Source organism: Microcaecilia unicolor, chromosome 1 (genome assembly GCF_901765095.1).
Source record: "Microcaecilia unicolor chromosome 1, aMicUni1.1, whole genome shotgun sequence".
Taxonomy (NCBI): domain Eukaryota; kingdom Metazoa; phylum Chordata; class Amphibia; order Gymnophiona; family Siphonopidae; genus Microcaecilia; species Microcaecilia unicolor.
The window spans coordinates 626,809,109-626,825,958 of record NC_044031.1 but is presented as its reverse complement, the minus strand read 5'-3'; the positions used below and the strand labels follow the sequence as shown (position 1 = coordinate 626,825,958).

The 16,850-nt window shown below is 42.4% G+C and overlaps 1 protein-coding gene across 1 annotated transcript in view; it reads right to left on the bottom strand.

The window, feature by feature from the left end:
- CPSF1 (cleavage and polyadenylation specific factor 1) overlaps positions 1 to 16,850 on the bottom strand; it is a 297,206-nt gene that overhangs the window by 208,149 nt on the left and 72,207 nt on the right. Inside the window, 3 exon segments of the mRNA XM_030220640.1 lie at positions 4,920 to 5,030; positions 14,110 to 14,148; positions 14,151 to 14,248. Coding sequence (XP_030076500.1) covers positions 4,920 to 5,030; positions 14,110 to 14,148; positions 14,151 to 14,248 — 248 coding nt within the window.

The following is a 16,850-nucleotide window of genomic DNA, read 5'->3' as shown; positions in this document are numbered from 1 at the left end:
ACCCTGGAGAATTTTGGGCTTTTCTGCTCAGAGACTTTGTTAATGAGTGTATTTTGATCTGAGCCCAAGACTCTCCTTCCCTATAAATGGTTACTGATCTGATACATTGGGTTCACAGGGTTTACCCTTCGACTGACAAAGTGAGTAATTTTTTTTTCTCGTTCTCTCTCCTTTCTCCCTTTTTCTCCTTCTTTATGGTTAGGTGGATGATGGGGCATAGCTGACGTAGAGGGGGACCATCTTTTCTGTACTGTCACAAGGCCCAAAACGGGCTGTGGAATAACACTGATAGCAGGACATATACATTGGATGTGGCATTCACTGGCAAGAGGAGTGGGGAAGGGGCCGTTAAGTGAGCAGGCCCCTTTGATGAGGTTTTCTAGGTTCTGATAGGGGGATTAAGGGATGGTGGGAGGGGTGGGAAGATTCTGGAAAGAGGTGAGGGACCTACTGGGTACTTTTTGTGGCAATAGAGACCTTTGGGTTGACTATATGTCCCATGGGGTATTGGTGTATTATAAGGCTTGACTTATTTGAGTAGATTTTTTGGTGGAGAGAGGGGACTGACTTCTTTGAACCAGTGGGAGAGGGGAATCCTGGAGGTTGGGACGGGATCCCCAGATTTGCTTTCGTTTGCTGTGACACTTGGCAAATGCTTTACTGGGGTGTTACGTAATACCCATTAAACTATTTACCTGGAATGTGGGAGATATTTCTTTGCCCATTAAAAAAAAAAAAAAGATTCTTCACACGTTGCATAAAAAACAAGCCCAGATTGCTTTTCTCCAGGAAACACACCTTAGTGCAGAGGAACATAAAAAAACTTCACACATGGTGGGTGGGTAAATATATAGAGGCGCTTGCAGTAGAGAAGAAAGCAGCGGGGGGGGGGGGGGGGGGGGGGGGGGGTAATTATTCTATTTCATAAATCATTACATGTCAAGACACAGAAGGTCTTCTCTGAACCTGGCGGGCATTTTATAGTAGTCCAAGTTACCTTTGACCGACCTTTGTTTTTGTGTAATGTATGCACCCCTGACTATAAGAAACCATTTTATCAGCAGTTGATGTCACAACTCCATCGGTTTCCAGATAATCCAAGAATTATTGGGGGCTATTTCAACTACATGGCTGGCCCGGAGTGGGAAAGATCTCATAATCCTCACCAACATAAGGCAGATAGAACCAAGGGGGTATCATTATCGTGTGAGGCTTTGAATCTGGTGGGCAGAGTACAAGACCTTTAACCATACTGATAGAACAGATACTGTACTGTACTGGGATACGGCCAAGGCCGTGTTAAGGGGAGATATCATAGTGTATTGCGCTGCTAAGAGGAAAGCGTGGGACTGTGCTATCCTTAGGCTTCAGAGAAAATTGATGGACCTTCGTAGGCTCGCAGGATATTCTTGCGCCCCAAACTCCCCGACGCAGTTGTTAGCAACTCAGGCTTAACAAGCTTATGTATCAGAGGGCCAAGAAATCCACAATTTACTATCAGTATCAATTATACAAATACGGGGACAAGAGTGGGAGGCAGTTAGCATGCTTGATGAAACCCTCAGCAACATTGTCTAAAGTACCGTAATAGAATGGGAACAGAGGACGTATGCTTTTACCTGCTTTTATCGTTATGAAGGTAGAGAGGTGTGGTAGCCGTGTTAGTCCACTTTTAAAGGTAATCAATAGAAATAAAACAAAATAAAACATGGAAAAGAAAATAAGATGATACCTTTTTTATTGGACATAACTTAACACATTTCTTGATTAGCTTTCGAAGGTTTCCCTTCTTCGTCAGATCGGAAATAGGCAAAAGTTGGTAGATGACAGTACATATACGTGACACTCTAATACTAAATAGGAGAAAAACAAACTCTATTGAAATACTCTAACTCTCTACAAGGAGTTTGCTATATATAATTAGTTTGTGAGTGTCCCTTTAATTGTGGAAAAAGCTCCACTTAAAATATATTACAAACAATTGAAACCTCAAATCTCCAAACAGGAAAAATACAAAAGTATTTATACTATCCTTGTTGTATCAGGAGTAAGTTAATATCACTGGTTTCCTGAGAAGGACAAAGAGAAAAAAAACCCAGAAGCAAAAAAAACTCACAATTGGTGAGAAAAAGCAAATGAGGTGAAAAACTCTCTTACCTTCTTATATACTAACTAATAAAGGGGCACTCACCCAAACTAAACAATAACAGACCAATCCCAGCCCAAAACTTGCAATAAAGGCTACCTACGGAAAACCACCCCAATCGGAGGACACGGCAACCTTAACAGTTCATTAAACAGGCATTGAATTAAAACTTCCTCATGCTGGCTTTTACTGTCAATCAGCAAACTATCCCCTCTAAAGTTGGTACTTAGCTTTAATTAAGCAGACAGGGCTGACGTCCTTTTCGCTTGGTGGAAGAATCGAAGGACTGACGTTTTTCTTTTTTGTTTGAAAAAATACTTGCAGGGCTCCGGAGCCCCTTAGGAGGAGTGTCGGCTTTCAGCATTTACAGCAGCTCACAGGAACTCATAGCGTGTTGCAGCCCACAGCTGTTTATAGCAATTTACAGCAGCATCAGATACCATCAGGATTTGTGGACTAGAGACTGTCTGCTTAATTAAAGCTAAGTACCAACTTTAGAGGGGATAGTTTGCTGATTGACAGTAAAAGCCAGCAGGAGGAAGTTTTAATTCAATGCCTGTTTAATGAACTGTTAAGATTGCCGTGCCCTCCGATTGGGGTGGTTTTCCGTAGGTAGCCTTTATTGCAAGTTTTGGGCTGGGATTGGTCTGTTATTGTTTAGTTTGGGTGAGTGCCCCTTTATTAGTTAGTATATAAGAAGGTAAGAGAGTTTTTCACCTCATTTGCTTTTTCTCACCAATTGTGAGTTTTTTTGCTTCTGGGGTTTTTTTCTCTTTGTCCTTCTCAGGAAACCAGTGATATTAACTTACTCCTGATACAACAAGGATAGTATAAATACTTTTGTATTTTTCCTGTTTGGAGATTTGAGGTTTCAATTGTTTGTAATATATTCTAAGTGGAGCTTTTTCCACAATTAAAGGGACACTCACGAACTAATTATATATAGCAAACTCCTTGTAGAGAGTACATATAAGTGAAACATCAAAGCATTTCAATGACAGTCTAACAGGATGGGGGTGGATAGGTACATAAGTACATAAGCACCGCCATACTGGGAAAAGACCAAGGTTCCATCAAACCCAACATCCTGTCTCCGACAGCGCCAATCCAGGCTTCAAGAACCCGGCAACCCTCCCCCCCCCCCCAAAAAAAAAAAAAAAATTAATAATGTTCAATGGACTTTTCCCTCAGGAATCTGTCCAAACCCCCTTTAAATTCCGTAAGACCAGCTGCTGTCACTACATTCTCCAGCAACGAGTTCCAGAGTCTAACTACACGCTGAATAAAGAAAAACTTTCTCCTATTTGTTTTAAATCTACCATATTCTAGCTTCATCTTGTGTCCCCTGGTTTTGTTGTTGTTTGAAAGTGTAAACACTTCACATCTGTCCGCTCTACTCCGCTCATTATCTTGTAGACTTCTATCATATCACCCCTCAGCCGCCTTTTCTCCAAGCTGAAGAGCCCTAACCTTCTCAGCCTTTCCTCATAGGGAAGTCGTTCCATTCCCTTTATCATTTTCGTCGCCCTTCTCTGCACCTTTTCTAATTCCTTTATATCTTTTTTGAGATGCGGTGAGAGACAGGAAGAGTCGGGTGGATGAAGGACAAGGGAGATATACATGGAGATAGGAGGGTGACAAAGCAGTACAATTTTATGGTTTATAATGGGCAAGAAAACTCAGGTCTTTGTTCCGTCCTGGTCTCTTGCGTCATCGGCTCACTTCCCACCGTCTCCTTTTTTTTTTTGCTGGTTTAGAGATGAAACACAGACACCTACTCTTTCTCTCACCTTGCTTGTTCACTCTCTGGACTCTCTCAGTTCTGAGTGGCTGAAGCCAAAAGACTGACTTTGTCTTATGGGGGATTATGGCCACCTAGGACCAAGTATCCTCCAGCAAAGCGTACTGCTCAAGACGGTAAGGCATTTATAATTCTTCTGCTACTTGGGGGTAGTGTGTGTGTGTGCTTAGTAATAGGAATCATAACTGTATAATTAGTAGGAACCTGTACTGTATAAGTATTTACTAGCCAAAAACTACAATATTTTTCCAGACACCGGGTCTCAGTCTCTGTTGCCAGCATATCAGGATGGACTAGTGGGCTTCGGGATTGGGATAGGTGAGTGTACCTTGGACATCCTGTGAGCCACGGTCATACCTATCTTTCCTAAACACTTCCCGTCTACATACACTGTTCTCTCCCAACCACCTCCATCCACATAACCTCATCCAAAGCACCCACTTCCCCATACTGCAGCTCACAGTACAATTTCTCTCTCCTTAAAACTTCCTTCCACACCCCTTCATTTCTCCCTTACATTTCCCTTCCACATCTCATCCAGAAGCACATGTGCCTTCCCTGTTTACAGTTCCCTTTCAGACTCCCTCATTGTTTCAAACCCACACTTCACCCAGAAGCACATGTGCCCTCCCCATTCACACCTACTTTCATAATCCTACATCCTTTCGTGATATCTCATCCTGAAGCACATATGCTCTCCCTGTTTACACCTCCTTTCCAGACTCCCTCATCTTGTTGTACCCACCTCTCATCCAGAAGCACACATGCCCTCCATATTTACACCTACTTTCAAACTCCCACATCCCCTCACCTTTGGACAGTTTCATTTCTGGAACAGCAGTGTATATATCAGAAATTAAATTCTGTCTACTACAGCAGACACCCAGTTTTCACTTTTACACCTTTCTTTCACACTGAATCAGCTCCATGTCACACACACAATTTTCTACAGCAGAAAATGAAGTTTCTCACGCAGAGGGAATGCTGTTGTCCCATTGGTCAAGCTGTTCAATGATACGCCATAAGGTGGAACACTCTGGTTCAAGTACAGCAAGGAGTTCACAGCAAAGATGACAACACCACCTGTAAAGAGACAGGGAGAAATTATAAACTCCCCACCACTTCTCAGCAGACAAGGAAAGATTATACATTTATTTTTTTATTACATTTCTACCCCGTGCTTTCCCACTCATGGCAGGCTCAATGCGGCTTATATGGGGCAATGGAGGGTTAAGTGACTTGCCCATCTCAACTGCAAAGAAAATATGCTACCTGTATTAAATCCCCTCCCTACTGCAGAGAGAGAGATATTGTTTTTCCCACAGTTATTGCAAGGTTTCCCGAAGAGTAGATCTTATAGAGTGGAATATCAGGGCTACCTTTCAGGCTCGTGGAGAACTAAGTGGGGTGCCATGGGGTTCCCCACTGTCCCCAATTCTGTTTAATGTGTTGATGTGTTCTTTAGATAGATACTCTGCAAATTGAAAATAAATTATTGCATCTATGCAGATAACATCACAATACTTACCCCGGTGGATAATAAGGAGCTAGTTCCAATTATGTTAATCCAGAACTGTATGGTTGTGGTGAAGAATGGGCTTATAATTTTCACTTGAAGCTAAATGCTGAAAAGACTAAAATGGTATGGCTGGGAACTGCGACACCATTGCTTAATAACACCTTTTATTAAAAAAATGTTAGCCTGAAGAATGAGTTAAGACTGAAAATGCTCGGGGTACTACTTAAGCCTATATTGTCATTTGAGAAGCAGGTCAACTATTTAACCACAAAAAAAATTTGGAAGCTAAGAAAAAGAAAAATTTGAAAATATCTCCTTCAATTAATTCGGTTTAGTACTACAAGCATTAGTTCTAAATCAGCTTGACTACTGTAATCTGTTATACGCTGGTAGTTCAAGGCTGGTGGTTTGTTGTTTACAAACACTCCAAAATACAGCAATGAGATTAATCTGTCAGGCTTAAAAAAGAGGTTATGGTTAAATGGCCATTTTTATCAATGAAGGAGGGTGAATAGTGTAATGCTTAAGGTATCTGTATTACGACCAGTGCTATTTAACAACTATAAATGATCTGGAAATCAGAACGAGTGAGGTGATTGAATAGTTTTATGTCATCTGCAAAATTAACGTTTTCAAAACACACGTGGATTGTGAAAAATTGCAGGAAGACCTTAGGAAACTGGAAGACTGGGTATCCAAATGGCAGATGAAATTTAATGTGGACAAATGCAAAGTGATGCACATTGGGAAGAATAATCCGAATCATCATTACTTGATGTTAGGGTCCACCTTAGGAGTTAGCACTTTAAAAAAATATCTAGGTGTCATTGTAGACAATGTGCTGAAATCTTCTGCCCAGTGCGCGGTGGTGGCCAAAAAAAGAAAACAGGAGGCTAGGAATTATTAGGAAAGGGTTGCAAAATAAGACCAAGATTATAATACCTCTGTATAGTTCCATGGTGTGACCTTAGCTTGAGTACTGCATTCAGTTCTGGTCACCGTATCTCAAAAAACGATATAAAGGAATTAGAAAAGTTCAAAGAAGAGCGACCAAAATGATAAAGGGGAGGGAACTCCTCCTATAGAAGGGAAGGTTAAAGAGGTTAGGGCTCTTTAGCTTGGAAAAGAAACGGCTGAGGGGGGATATGATTGAGGTCTATAAAGTCCTGAGTGGTGTAGAACGGGTAAAATGAATTGATTTTTCAGTCTTTCAAAAAGCACAAAGACCAGGGGACACTCAATTAAATTACATGGAAATACTTTTAAAACAAATATGAGGAAATTATTATTCATTGAAAGAATAGTTAAACTCTGTCACTGTCAGCGGATGTGGTAACAGCGGTTAGCATATCTGGGTTTTAAAAAGGTTTGGACAAGTTCCTGGAAGAAAAGTCCATAGTCTGTTATTGAGATGGACACAGGGGAAGCCACTGCTTGCCCTAGGATTGATAGCATGGAATGTTGCTACTAATTGGGTTTCTGCTGGGTACTTGTAACCTGGATTGGCCACTGTTGGTAGGATACTGGGTTAGATGGATCATTGGTCTGACCCAGTATAACTATTCTTATGCCCTTATTAATACTATTTGAGGGGAGAAGAATTTACTTTGATAGCTGAGTGCCCCCTTAGGTGTTTGCAGCAGGAAAAAGGGTGATCATAATTACCAAGAAGGGCAGTTTCCCCAAGGTTCAAAACCATTCCCAGTAATACTTAGTGCTACCCTTCCTTAGGACAGACACATAACCCCTGAAAGGGAGGAAACCTTGTTAAGACAAAGCATGTAGCACTATGAAGCACTATTCTACATTATGAACCTGACTTTTCAGACTTAGGCCATGTCAGTTTCCATGTAGAGGCTTGTTCCTTTGATAGGCCTCAAGCACACTGCTGACACATCAAGGCTAACAGGGGCAAAACAACTGTTCACAACAACTTTTGTTTACTGTGCTGGGGATCTTCATGGACAAGAACATCATCTATGGTATCAAGAGCTGGGTCCTTGGGCCCCCAAAGACACAACCTTGGCAAACCTCAGATGCAGTCTTTGGTCAGCATGACTCTTCAATATCTGAGGAAAAGGTATAAAAAGGATACAAAGTAAACAATCTGGCTGTTACTTGATGTAGCTCGAGATAGCTGACCATCCAGCTGGGCTGGCCACAGGACAATGGCATGTTAAAGATATGTCCCCCCCCCGCATGCTCATCTGCTTGGGTAGAGCTACCATCTGCTGACCAGCCTAAGTTCTCTGCTGCTGCCTTGCCTGATCATAACGTGAAACTCATTTGCCAGCCTCTATCTTTGTTCAACCTGACTTCCAACAGATGTAGTGTTTGTGAATGTTAGCTGTCAGGCTGAGCTACTTTCTACTTAGTGCTTGGGAGTGTCAAGTGTCCTATAAACTTCAGGACCAGGGGCTAGTGTGCGTTATCTTTGCCTTGACAGGTACATGAAGTCATTGATCTATCATCATTGTGGGTAATTCTGCCTAAGTATTGTCTCTAATAAAAAGCTTTTCTATTTTTCTAATATCTAAGCCTTGTGTCCTTTCCTCTCAGGGTTTATAATTTGGACTGTTCTAAATTTGAACTGCATGAGTGGGAAGTTTATGATCTAATCCCGGAGTGCTAAAATTACCATTATTTGTCATATTTGTACTTCCCTCTCTTTGCCAGCCCTCTAACGGGGCATGGTAATTGTGTTTAGTCAACACAGCCTCAGGAAGGCAGATGCTCCACACCTATAGTGCTTTCTTGGAGGAAAAGAAGTCAGGGACCAGCCGAGATTTAGATCCAGCCCTATTCTCCTAACTCATTAAGAAGTATATTCTGGAAGCCAAAGTGAGGCTGAGGAATGGGTGGGGCCCGTTCTTTCTAGTAAAAAAAAAAAAACAGCTGTTGCCTGGAAGAGGATAGACAGGGGGACAGGACAGAACAAGGAGAGACCTGCCTGAGAGGAGGTCCGGCCTTCCTCACAGAGAACTAGCTGCAAGGGTAAACAGACTACCCAACCCAGGGGAGAAGGAACTGAAAAAGTTAATGCAGTTCAAGAAGTGGGGAAAGGGGAGGGAACTGGAGCCATGCTGTTGTGAGACAGGGGCTGACCTATCAGGGGAGAGAGGCCTGAATGAATGGAATTTGTTCTGGAAGGGGGAACAGATGCTAGTGAGGAGAATATGGGAATGTCTACTGTATAATCCATGTCCTTAGTTTCAGCCATGTGGAGGGTGCAGAGACTGTTCCTGAGCAGTCCTAGCATGCAGCTGTGATCAGGTTGGAAAATTACCTGGTCAGTGAAAGGTTCACTAAGGGCATGGCCCTAGGCTATGTCTTGGACACATCTGTTTAAACCTGTGAGAAACTTACGAACTGCCATGGTCTCAAACTGCAAGTTTGGTTCTGGAAGAAATGTTAAGCCCCTCCTGTGCTGTTTTGCACAAATTCTTTTGGCAACGCTGAGGGAAGCAGTGAGTGAAGTGCTTAATAATGAATTTGATGTGTGAACCATTTTGATTTGCTTTTCCTTTTCAGTCCTCAGCCCACACATTATAAGGACTTGTGCTATGTTTTGAGATTTATGTGCTTATTGAATTTGATTTTTTGCTAAATAAAAGCCTTCATGTTTTGGCACCTGGTTGCTTTCTGAATGCCTAAGCTGGAGAGCTAAAAATCCCGGACTGGAGATGGATCTGGATTTATGGAATTCTCCTCGTTTCTTCAAAGGGAAGTGTAAAGAGTGCACAGACCTGATGATGCAGCAACATGTCTCAATCCTACTCCTGAAAAAAGATCTTTATGTACTCAATAGAATGGTCAGTAAGTTTTGTTGGGGAGGAAAGAAATCTAAATAGGCAATAAACAAGTTATAGGACAGCTGGAACTCAGGAGGTAGTGGTTTACTGCATCTTAAGTTATAAATAATTGGGCATGTCTCCCCTATCACTGATGGGTGTGTGGGTCTTGACCAAGGAAGATTATACCTCAACTTCATTTGAGGGAGTGCTCTTTGCCCCCTATCACTTAATTTATCTATTCCAAGCAAATCATAAAGTGCTATCACACAGTTTTAGGAAGAATATTTTGTTGAAGCCACTGAGAGAGGCAACCTCATCTGTGGGGAATGAATTGCTATAATACAGACTATTTGCTTATAGCAGGGACTGTGGATTTCCACACAGGGATAGAGAACACAGCATTTGGTAGATGTGTAGGAGGCATTTCTTTTATAACTCACGTGTTGCGTGCGGATGACAAATGCCGTTTTGGGAAGAAATACAACACAACCCCAATGTACGAGAAATGGATATTTATGCATATATGCAATTGGATCATTATGTTCACACCCTGAAGCAGAAGCATTTATCATTTGGCTTTCTTCCTAGGTTTGAGGAGTTTATGGAGAGTAATTCACCATATTGTATGACTCACAACTTGACAAATGGAATGAGGAGCCAGGACTGCATAACTGAAGACTCTGAAGGCTACACCTTCTTTGGTACGAAGCACTTGACTAGGGGAATGTCATTTTCATATACTTACTCAGACTTACTTTTCTCAGCTATGTGGGATGTGTCCCAATGGCTATGTGTTAAAAGTGGGAATGAAGACTGCACCTTGATGCATGCCCTGTGGGTGGAACTGTACACACATACACAGTTACCAAGTTGCCTTGCTAAATTACTTGGCAAGAATACTGGGGAAACCTTTCAGAGTCCTGCAAAGTCTCTGTGACAAGTGGGTTTTAAGCCTGTAAAACTGCCTTAATTAACTGTTGAAGTGTATTTCTCTAGTTTGGCCAGCAGGTGGAGCATGTTTATGTTTAAAGCTGTTACAGAGAAATGGCTGTTCTTTCTTTAGTCTATCATAGATAGGAATTAAGATGCACTACACTTTTGAAAACTCGTTTTCTGGGCAGGAGCTCAAATTCAGCCATGATGTACTGATTTTTTCTCCAGTCTTGGCCAGGGAGAAGAGAAAGATCTCTTTGCTGAGGCCCTGTGAACAGTTATATTTGATAACCTGTGAGCAGTTATATGTCCTGAACTCCCCAGGTACTATTTATTTATTATTATTATTATTTGTAGCATTTGTATCCCACATTTTCCCACCTATTTGCAGGCTCAATGTGGCTTACATGATATAAAACTATCTAAAAATGTGTTTACTAAGTAATCCTATTTCAGTTACCTGTTATTTGTTTGCTGATTGCACCTTTTCTGTTCATTGTTCTAATTTTTCATGGCAATAAACATTTTTAGTTTATTGTCTCTGCTTGTCTAAATTGACTAAGAATCCTGGTGGTTTGTGTGTTGGGCCTGTGAGTGCTTTCCAGGAACTGTGGGACCACAGGAAGTGTGGCCCCAGTAACCTAGAAATCACTGGGGATAATTTGAGAATGAGAGCCTCGCCCAGTTGTGACCCAGTCGGTGGGGAGGAGGGTGCTAGTGTAGAGCATACATAAGCAGCAGGTACAGGCGGACCTGAGCTGTACTGGGGATAGACCCTTTAGGTGGCTGCAGGGTAGTACCAGGCGGGTGGCTAGGCATTTCATGACGGTCCCCTTTTTGGACAAGTAGCAAGATGTGGAAATGTGAGTAATGGGGAGTAGATGCTTCTTAACATTTATAGTGGATTTATAGTGGAAAACAAATGTATTTTTCAATACTGGACCCAACCATACCCATCGACACACTTTTATTGGAAACTAGTAAAAAAAATGCCTGTTTCTTAACGCAATGAAACGGGCGCTAGTAATGTAATGAGTTCCTGCCATTAATGTTTCCACGGTTGTATTCTGAATATATTTGTTGTTTACATGTGTAAGATTCCTTTATATACAATATTGTTTGTGTAAACTGTGTTACAATGTGGTAAAAGTTTTCCTTGTTCAGGCCCTTCAATCAGTTTAACAATCACATCAGAAGAGCTCCTTACTCGTGAGAATGTAACATACAGTTGCCCATGTGAGAGACTGAGAGTGACAGTGTGTTTACAGACAATGTAAGAGAGAGATACACAGAGTGATTGAGTGTGTGTGTGTGTGTGTGATTTCTGTGTGTGTGTGTGTGTGTGTGTATGTGTTTGAGTGACGTGATTAAATGTTTGTCTTCCCTTCCGTTCTGTGCACTTGCCTCCACTGATGTTCATACCTCCCTGTATATGATTGTTTGTTAGAGCTTCAATCCACTCCACTTCCCTCCTCCAAGTTCTGTTCTGTCTGATTGGTTCTTCGTTCCTGTGATGTCGCGTTTGTTTGCTTGGCAACTATGCAGCGTTCTGTTTCCTCGACGTGAGGGCGGGGACAGTGAGAGCCAATGAAATGCTGAACTACAGACTTACGAACCCTACACTGCCACAGTGCCACAGAGTCAGCTTCAGAATGTTGGAGGTGCTTTTTATTATATAGGAAATGCTTTCAACGAATTGATGACTTTGGAACCTTGAGATGCAACTAACTCAAAAACATAAAAAGAACTTTTGGTCTATTTGGGAGCCTTATATTCAATCTTTGGTCACTTACCACCATCAGTGCAGACCTCACTGAACTACAGTTTTAACTGCCTCCATGTTATTCCTCTTATTGACTCCCCTCCCCCCCCCAAGTGACAGTAAGGGATAGGGTAATACGTGAGGTTGAGAGGGACTGGGGATTGGGATGGGGAAGGGAGGGCTTTGGTATTTTGAGGGGTTAGAAGAGTACAAGCATCTCAGAATAAAGAAAAATTCTTGTAGGAAGGGGAATGATTGGGTTGGCAGAGAGGGAAATCAATAAGGTGGGGGGTCTTTATTCTAACATATTAATCAAAATGCAAAAGCTGTTTTTTTTTTTTTGGATTTATACATGATTGTTCTACTTACTGTTCTTTGATCCATTCAATAAAGAGACCGTCACACACAAAAATAATTTGTTAATCTTTACATTCCAGTGGACTAACAAAGCAATCAGACTACTTTTATCATTGTAATGGTTTTAGGATTTTGCTTTAGTAGTCATCTTTTGAAAATCCGAGCTCAAGGTAAGATAACGCTCAGGGCTATCCTTATATGCTCAGGTACATGGGTTATATCTTTGTATTCCTGTATATCTTCTGACAATCATCTTTTTTTCTTACCTGAGAAGTGTGCTAACCTCTGAAAACTAGTCATAAACAGCCCAATAAAAAGGTATTGCATTATATTTATCTTTTCTTTCTGTGCATTCAAGCAGACTAAGAGCAGCACACTATATTAAGTACTCCAGAGAGGACTCTCTCATCCAAACTGAGATGAGGCATTGGCTCTGATGATGACCTTTCCAGAGTGAAGATGGAGGAGCAGAAGGATAGCAGGAAGGAGTTATCACTTCCAGGACAGAAAGTGATATGAAACTTTCTGTAGCTCCCACTGGGGAAGTATTCATGTGCCCTAACTGTGCTAGGAGAAAACTCCTAGGTCACAAATCAATGAGGCTAGTGTAACAGGACGTACTGCACCCAACTCACTTACCTTGATTTTAACCTTAATCCACAAACAGGACTGCAAGTTCCATCAGTCGTTATGGATAGATAGCACTATAATAGTTTTTTACACCATATATATATATAAATATATCTCAAGCAGGTGAACTGGCCGACTCTATGCACTCTCAGACTAGAAATGAGTTTTAAATTGGCTATAAAGATGCCACTAGAAAAAGCTCTAAGAACCATAGCTGCCATTCAAAAAACCCAAGGCCAGTTACAAACTCTGGTGAAACTACTATTAACATTACTTGATCACACCATTTAACCAACCCTCTTATATGAGAGTGAGGCCGAATCTCAAAGTACACAGAATCCTAACAGAAACCTTGTACCTCTAGTTCTGCAGAGACACACTCCAATCCACAGAAACACCTCAAATAACAGGTGCAGAGCAGAACTAGCACACCTCCTCCCAGTGGTGTAACCAAGGGGGGCGGTCCGCCCCGGGTGCACGCCGCTAGGGGGGGGGGGGGGGGAGGGGTGCTGCGCGCCGGTCAGCATCGTTTGTTTCCATGCTCCCTCTGCCCCGGAACAGGAAGTAACCTGTTCCGGGACAGAGGGAGCATGGAAACGAACGACACTGACCAGCGCGTGGCACCCCCCCCAGCGGCGTGCACCCGGGGGGGGGGGGGGGGGGTCTTTCGCTGGGGGGGGGGGGGCACTGCACCCGGGGGGCGGGGCGCATCAGCAATCCGCCCCGGGTGTCAGCCCCTCTAGGAACGCCACTGCTTCCTCCTAGCATTCAAAACAGACTATTCAAATTCTTGGTCACCTCAGTAACAGTGACACAAGCAAATATCAAAGTAGAGCTCCTGTAGCATCAGCAGATCAGACATCTAATTTAACTCCTCTGAGTTTATCTACCTCTTGAATTTGCTCTGCTCACACAATGTCTAGACTTTGTTTTCAGATTATTTTTACTATATGTTGTACAACACAAGGAGTTGTGATTCATATATTTAGCTACAACAGACAGCAGTCAGCTTTTTACCCCTCAGGTCAATGCATTCATGCACCAATCTCTGAATGATAACACAGTTTTAACTTTTTATTCTTTTAACAGATACAGTTCATATACTGTCTCTCCTATCTTGTTCCACATACATACATGCATGCAGCAGCAGCTGACCTACACACTCACCTATTGGCTTGGGCACAGCAAGAGCCTGAGTACAATCAATGGCAGATTACTGAGAGACCAGATGACAGGATGAACTTTTTGCATAATGTTGAGGGAAATGGCCACAATGCTGCAGGTATCCTGACGTACGGCAACCCGCCTGCAAAGGTAAAAAAATAAAAAATTATTATTACCTGTTAACTTCCTTTCCTTGAGTCCTAGTAGATCAGTCTCGACAATCGGTTGCCTTCCCACACCAACTGATGGGAAACAGGAGTCTGAATATACTGAGATCAGCACTATAAGGCGTGGAACATTTCAGCATGCTTGTCAAAGCTAAACAAAAGGTGCCCAAAAAGAACTCAAAACAGCTAAGAATGTAACCAGAGAAATGGGGGGGGGGGGGACACACACACACACAACACCTCGGATAGAGGGTGACAAACCGAATCTGAAACCAAAATTCATCACTAGGTTTCAACCAAAATCAAAACTGAACCCAAAATGGACCTTTATGGCTCCTACCCCCCCCCCCCCCCCCAAACGAAGCAGAAACTGTAATAGTAGCAACACTTAATGCTACCAATCCCAGGGCATGCAGGAACTTCTCAAAATCTTTCTTAAACCAAGATATGCTAACCGCTGTTGCCACATCCTCTGAAGAGTTCCAGAGTTTAACTATTTGTTTAGTGAAAAAATATTTCTTCCTATTTGTTTTAAAAATATTTCCATGTAACTTCATTGAGCGATCTCCATTGTCAAAATGGCTACCGCAACCTCTAGTGGCAGTCTTGCTCCTGCTCTGACTATATCACTAGAACACTAGTGAATGCAAGGTAGGCCTGGGAGGGGGAATTGTGGGGCCTATTTCTGTTCAAGGGTGGGTGGGAGTAAAGACTGATCTTGTTCAACAGAGGGAGCATGGGAGCTACGAGACACAGTACTGTCAATTCCAGCTGAAAACACAGGCATTTTTGACCTAAACCAAAACAAAGCCAAATACGAATTTCAGGTTGGTTTCTACTACTATTTAGCATTTCTATAGCGCTACAAGGCATACGCAGCGCTGCACAAACATAGAAGAAAGACAGTCCCTGCTCAAAGAGCTTACAATCTAATAGACAAAAAATAAAGTAAGCAAATCACATCAATTAATGTGTACAGGAAGGAGGAGAGGAGGGTAGGTGGAGGCGAGTGGTTACAAGTGGTTACGAGTCAAAAGCAATGTTAAAGAGGTAGGCTTTCAGTCTAGATTTAAAGGTGGCCAAGGATGGGGCAAGACGTAGGGGCTCAGGAAGTTTATTCCAGGCGTAGGGTGCAGTGAGACAGAAGGCGCGAAGTCTGGAGTTGGCAGTAGTGGAGAAGGGAACAGATAAGAAGGATTTATCCATGGAGCGGAGTGCACGGGAAGGGGTGTAGGGAAGGACAGTCAGCTTCTAATCCCAGGGCCCTCCCAAGGAACTCTGAAATCTTCAAAGTTAAGTATTTACACAACTATCAGAAGAAACCTTTGGAATGGAAATCACAGGGGCATGGTCTTCGGGGGGGGTGGGGGGGTGGGAATGCTGGACTGATCTAGCAGGACTCAAGGAAAGGAAGTTAACAGGTATTTTATCATTGCCTTCCTTATCCTGCTAGATCAGTCCTCTCTGCAAGTGGGAGGAAGACACAACCTCTTCCACAACTCTCCTACCAAAGGTCTGTCATTCACTGTCAAAACGTCTAATCTGTACTGCTCGATAAAGGAATGCAACGACAACTACATCGCTACCTTATATATATCTTCTAAAGAGATTGCTCTCGTTTCTGCCAAGGAAGCAACTCGAGACCTTGATAAACAAGCCTTGAGCCCTTCTAGAACCACTCTATAATCAGAAATGTACACAGGCTCAATTGCCGCTTTTATCTATCTAACAATGGTCAATTTAGTTGTGGCCTACCCCTTGCACAGGCCTCCAAAACAGCATGAACAAATGGTCTGATCTTCTGAAACCATTCAAAACAGTGAATCAGAGCTCTGGAAATATCCAAATTATGAAAGATGATGCAGACTCTATCCTTCTTGACAACATTGAAAGCCAGCAAGTATACAGACTGATTCAGGTAGAAGAAAGAAACAATCTTCAGTAAAAAAATAAAATTAAAAAATTAAAAATGGCATCATGCGGATTGAAACTGACTCATCCGTGAAATGGAAGAAAGGGTACCTGCAAGAAAGCATCTTTAATACTGAAATCCTGTGGGCTGAAGTTACTACAAGGAAGACACCTTCAGGAAAGATCATGCAATGAAGCTCTCCTTAAGGGCTCAAAAGATGAATGTAATAATGTTCTCAAGACTATGTTGAGGTCCCACGGGAACTATTAAACACCATGGGGAAGGAATGAACTTGACCCCTTGGAGAAAAGCAATAAAGTATGAAACCCACTGGCACACCATGGACTTTCCCTCAAAAATATGTGAAGGCCCCACCTAAACCTTAAGACAGTTAAGAACTAAACCCTTATTCAGATCTCCCTGTAAAAGACAACATGAGGGAAAAGATCTGCCTTCTGAGGCTCAACACTTTGGGCCTCACATCACTGCTCACAAAGTTTTGAAAACCAGACATGAACAAGTGAAGTGGACGGTCTGTGCGTCTTAAGAAAAGTATCAACCTCCACAGGAGCATACCCTCAGAGCTAAATGTGACTTTTCAAAGGCTATGCCATAAGCCAAAAGGGATCTGGGTCCTCAAGGAGGATAATTCCCTGCCATAGCAA